A 5694-nucleotide genomic window follows, 5' to 3' on the forward strand; every position below is an offset into this window, starting at 1 on the left:
ATTAAACTATATCGTTGCAATATGCAAAATACGAACGGATAACCCGGAAACCCCGTTAGCTTTAGCAACCACATAAAGGGCGAAAGGGAAAAAGCCCAAAGTACGGTATTACGGGTATGGGGAGCTGGGCTATATCCGGCCGGCGTGCCTTAAAAAAAGCAAAATATCGTTATTTAATTCGATACCGTTATTTGGCCGTTTAAGCACCGGGGTTTAAAGGTACGCCCCGGCGGTTAGGACGCGTTAGGAAATCGAAATGTATTTACGGATTAACGGTTGCCGGGTAAAGTTAAAAGCGCTAATTAACAATAAAAACGACGTTAATTTATTGCATAACCGTTTTTTAATAAAAGCAAAAAAAATACCGGTACTAAACGGGGGCTATTTGGCGTAGTTTAATACCAAAAAACGCATGCTTACGCTAAAGGTAAAGGAATACAAAATTCGGGTAACGGATAATTGGGGAATAACCCGAAAGTTAATGGTATTTTACGTGGTAGTGCCCCGGGCCGGGTACAATATTACGTTAGGCATGCTTTGGCTTTAGCAAAAAGATATTAAAATCCGGTTTGGGGATATAAAGTAAAAGTTTTTGGTAATTACCAAAAAGGTTAAAATAATTTCGTTAAAAATAGTTAAAAAGCTAATTTAATTGGGACAAGCGATAGCCGTGCTAACGGTTGCACGTTCGAAAACTTTAAAAAACCCCGAAAAAAGGCTAGGAGCTTTTCCGGAATGGGTTAAAAAAATAGTTATAAAATATGCGCAGCTTTATAAATTAAACCCTTTGCTAAAATATATAGGTTGGGATTACGCGATTAAATTGGAAAAAAAAACGATGCCGCTTTATAAAAGCATTTATCCTTTATCCAAAAAGGAATTAAAAACCTTCCGGGGGTATTTCGATAAGGCCATAGCAAAGGGTTAAATTTGGCATTTAATTAGCCCCGCCGGCGCCGGAATTTTATTCGTTTTAAAAAAGGACGGGAAGCTTTGCTTTTGTATCGATTATTGGGGTTTTAATAAAGTTATTAAGAAAAACCGGTTGGCATTTCCATTAATTTACGAAATATTTAACCGGGTGTTTAAAAGCCAGTACTTTATTAAGTTGGATTTAAAAAACGTTTATTACAAAATACAAATCCGATAAAAAAACGAATGGAAAATTGCTTTCCGTTGTAAATATGGATATTACGAATACTTAATAATGCTTTTCGGTTTGGCCAACGCTTTAGCAACGTTTTAAAGCTTTATTAATATAGCGTTTGGGGAATTAATTAATAGCAATTGCATCGTATATTTGAACGATATTTTTATTTTTTCGAAAATATAAAAAAAGTACCGCGAAGCAATAAAAACGGTGCTAAAACGATTCGAACGGTTTAAGCTTTACGTTAGCCCGGTTAAATGCAAATTTAAAACGGATAGTATTAACTTTTTAGGGTTTAAAATAACCAAATTTAAGGTCGAAATTTTGCCGAATAAAGTTATTGCGATTTTAAAATGGAAAATACCGGAAAGCGTTAAGGACATCCAAATATTTTTAAACTTTACGGGGTATTATTGGAAATTCGTAAAAGGTTACGCGAAAATTACTATGCTTTTAACGGACTTTTTTAGCAAAAATACCGTATTTTACCTAAAAAATGTTGCGAAAAAAGCTTTTTGCAAATTAAAGCTATTATTTACGAAAGTTTCGGTATTAGTGCATTTCGACCTTTTAAAGCCGCTATGCGTACGGACTAACGTTTTGGCTTTTGCGATAAAGGCGGTATTATTGCAATTGCAAAACGGCCGGTAGCACCCGGTAATTTACATATCGAAAAAGCTGCGATAAAAAAAGCTACGCTATGCAATTCCTAATTTAAAATTGCTAGCAATCGTAAAAGCTTTCGAAAAGTAACGGCATTATTTAGCCTATTTACAAAAAACTGTTAAAATAATTACCAACCATTTAAACCATATTTATATTTTAACAAAAAAAAGGTAATAAAGCGCTAAATAAAATGGTTCGAAAATTTAGCAAAGTATAACTTTACGATTAAATGGAAATTAAAATACCGAAACCCTGCGAATAATTTGTTAAAACGTTTTTAAAATATACCCGTAAACGGGAAGGCCAATAAGGCAAAAAAAGAATTCCAAAGCGATTTGCTAATTAAATTTTAAAAAGCAGCTTACGTAAAAACGACCATTATTAAAAAGGATATTAAAACGATATTAAAGCGCATTTTTAAAGCACAAACAAAGGACGATTTCGTTTAAAACGGCATTTGGAAAAACAAATTTAACGTTTGGAAAATTAACAACGGTTTGCTTAAGCATAAAAAAAAAGTTTGGGTTCCAAATTTAGCATCGCTTAAACAAATAATGCTTTGGGAATAATACAATAGCCCAACGGGGGGTTACAAAAGCATAGCCAAAACTTTAAAAAAGTTTAAACGGCAGTTTAAATGGCCGGGTATGGCTAAAAACGTACGCAAATACGTACGAACGTATTAAATATGCCAGTAAATAAAGCCAAAAATACAAGCACTTTACGGGTTGCTAGCATTTTTGCCCGTGCCAAACCGTTTAGGACAAAAGCTATCGATAAATTTTATTGGAAAGCTTTTAACGTTAATGGATGGAGCCGGCAAAAAGCGCAACGCAATATTGGTAATAGTTAACCGGTTTACCAAATATAGCTTTTTTATTTTAACGTTTACAAAATTAACCAGTAAAAGATTGGGAAGCCTTTTATTTGTATACGTTTGGGGGTTGCTAAAAACGCCCGAAAGGATTGTATCGAACCGGGACAAGCTATTTACAAACGGGTTTTGGACAATTTTCGCCGGATATTTAGGGGTTGCAAAAAAGCTATCGATAGCATATTACTTTTAAACCGACGGGCAAACGGAACGAACGAACCAAGCAATAAAGCATTATTTCCGGTGCTTTTATTGCGAAAGGCAAAACGATTGGGCGTTATTGTTGCACTTAATAGCGTGGGTGCACAATACGAGCGTGCATTTAAGGTTGCAAAAAAACCCCGGCGTTTTTGCTAATAAGGTTTTACTTATAAAAGTTTTATAACTTTCGGGTAATTAAAAAAAAACTTTCGGTAACGGTTAAAATTAAGGCGGGGGCTTTGGAAGCAATTAAAAAGCAAATTAAAAAATTGCTAAAAAAAGCGAATAATATGTATAAAAAGTATTATAATAAAAGCAAAACCCCGGTACCTTTTGGGGTAAACGATTAGGTATTGTTAAATACGGCAAACATTAAAATAAAAAGGCCGTCGAAAAAATTATCGAATAAATGGTTAGGACCTTTTTAAATTTTAAAAATGGTTGGGTTAGCCGGTTTAGCGTTTCGGTTAAAGCTTTCGGTAAATTACCGAATATACAACGTATTTCTGGCAAATTTGTTGCGGGCGTTTAAAAAAAGGCCCGGCAAAAAACCAAAAAATAAAAAACTAAAAATCGAAAAAAAAAAAAGATCGTTTTAAAGTAAAGGCTTTATTAAAATATAAAGGGCTTTTGCGAAAACGAAAATATTTGGTTAAATGGATAAGTTACAACGAATTGGAAAATTTGTAAATCCCAAAAAGGGATATTACGAAAAAGATTGTTTAAACGTATAAAGCAAATTTATTGGAAGCAAATTTATAAAATAAGGAAAATATCGGACTTTAACGGGTAAATACCCGGAAAGGACGGGGGTATTATAGGAAAAAAATAATAAAAGCCAAAAAAATAGCCCAAAGGAATGTTTTAACGTGCCGAACCGGTTGGTTACCGGAAAAAAACGTAAAAAAACCCGTAAACGGCTTGTAATAGCCGTAAAATATCGTACCTTATAAATAAAAAGTTAGGTAAAGACGGTATAATACGGGGAACGCCCCAAATTAATAATACGATATATTTAAATTCTAAAAGACATGCAAAGTGTAACATACTTTAAAAAGCCCGTAAAGGGCATGCTTAGCGCAATACGCTAAAGCAATTACCGCACTTTAAACGTACGTCGTAGTAAAAAATACCATTGTTTGCCCGAAAAAAAAATAAAAAAACTTCCAAATGGTACGGCAAACGGGCTTAAGCGTTCGGGTAACGGCAAATACATGTCGGCGATATTTAAACCCATTAAAGGGCGAAAAAAAACATTTTAAAATTATTTATTAAAGCATTAAAACTTAATTAGTAATTAAAAATATTGGGATTTTGCAATGCTGCAAAAGCAATATAACAAAAGGAAATTATAATTTTAATTATAACAAATTAACGAAAAAGATTTAAAATTAACTACCTTTCGAAAAGGGGATACCAATAATTAATTAAAAAAATATGTAAAAAAAATTAATTAAATGCCGTATCCAAAAAAACCAAAACCTTTGGAAATTACGTTTTTTTCGCTAGCGTTATAATCGTTGCCGCCAAAATTATCGGCGCCGAAAGCGGCATTTCCCGGCGCCAATACGGACGCCGCACCCTTACGGGGAACCGCGCGGTTGTAAATTTGGGTATTTAAATGCGCCGCAATTATAGCAAAGCTAACGGCAATGCTATTAAAAAAAGCAACCATACCTTTTTCGAAACGCTTAAAAAACGTTTTTACTTTATTAAAAGAATTACCGATACCAGCTAAAGCCTAAGCTTACTTTTTCGTTTAAACGGCGATAGCGTAAAATTATTGGGAAATGTTTTAAATAATTTCCAATATCGTAACGCTAACAATTTTGCGTTAAATGCGCTTTTAAATAACGGTTTAACGTTTGTAACGCGCAAATTGTTCGGCCGATATGGTATAAAAAGATTTGGCTTTTTGGATAGCTTTACGGGCGCAAAATTAAATTTTGGTAAATTTTTCGAAAAGTTCCGGTATCGTTTTGGGCAACCGTTTGTAAACGGTATTTAAAATTTTGTAAAGGTTTTAGGCCATTTCCTAAAACCATTTAAAAAGTTTAACGCAAGCTTTGTTGCCGATTACGTTTTTGCAATAAATACATTTGGAAAACCCCGTATAATTATTGGAATATATCGGTATACGGGGGTCGACGGCATAATTTTAATATATTTAACAACCAAAATAACGGTTATAAAACATCGTACGCTCCGTATAATTATTTTTAAAAAAGGACAAATAAATAAGGTTTTAATTATCGCTTTATTAAAAATCAATAACTTCCCGCAACGGAAGCGCGTTATAAATACCTATATAAAGCAAAAAAAAAGCAATGTCCGTTTCGGGGGTAAGTTTATTAAAATTAAAAGCGTTGCGGCGGCGTTTGTTGCGCGCTTTACGCTTTTTTTTGGCAAAGGTTTTTTTGCCGCGGCGGTTAAAGCCCGCCGGGGGGTTACCGGCAAAACGTTTGCGGGAATTTTAAAAAGTTGCAAACGCAAAAAGGCCCAATGGACCCGCAACATTTAAAAGGCTTACCGAAAGGTTACCGGCAAAACGATCGTTAAAAATTTAAAAAATTAAAAGCTTTGGCAAAACCGAATTCGAATCCGATTAAATTACAATAATTGGGGAAAATACCGGGGGGGTTGCTAAAAAAGGGCTAGCGGGCCGGTTAAAACCAAAAAACCCGAAACGAATACCCGAAAAAATATTACTTTTTTACGTAATCGGGTACAAAGGATAATATTTGCAATTACCGGTTAATTTAAATGTTTAAAAAAGCGGTTAAATACCAATTATTTACGGTTA

General features: G+C 34.1%; 1 protein-coding gene across 1 annotated transcript; it reads left to right on the forward strand.

Annotated features, from left to right (window-relative positions):
* Nucleotides 1-5007: 5007 nt before the first annotated feature.
* On the forward strand, nucleotides 5008-5412 carry GGTG_03113 (hypothetical protein; the record flags this gene model as incomplete). Its single annotated transcript, XM_009220891.1, has 1 exon — nucleotides 5008-5412. A coding segment is annotated over one exon (405 nt), but the record flags the coding sequence as incomplete, so codon positions are not given.
* Between the last annotated feature and the right edge of the window lie 282 nt (nucleotides 5413-5694).

This window comes from Gaeumannomyces tritici (genome assembly GCF_000145635.1).
Source record: "Gaeumannomyces tritici R3-111a-1 unplaced genomic scaffold supercont2.2, whole genome shotgun sequence".
Taxonomy (NCBI): domain Eukaryota; kingdom Fungi; phylum Ascomycota; class Sordariomycetes; order Magnaporthales; family Magnaporthaceae; genus Gaeumannomyces; species Gaeumannomyces tritici.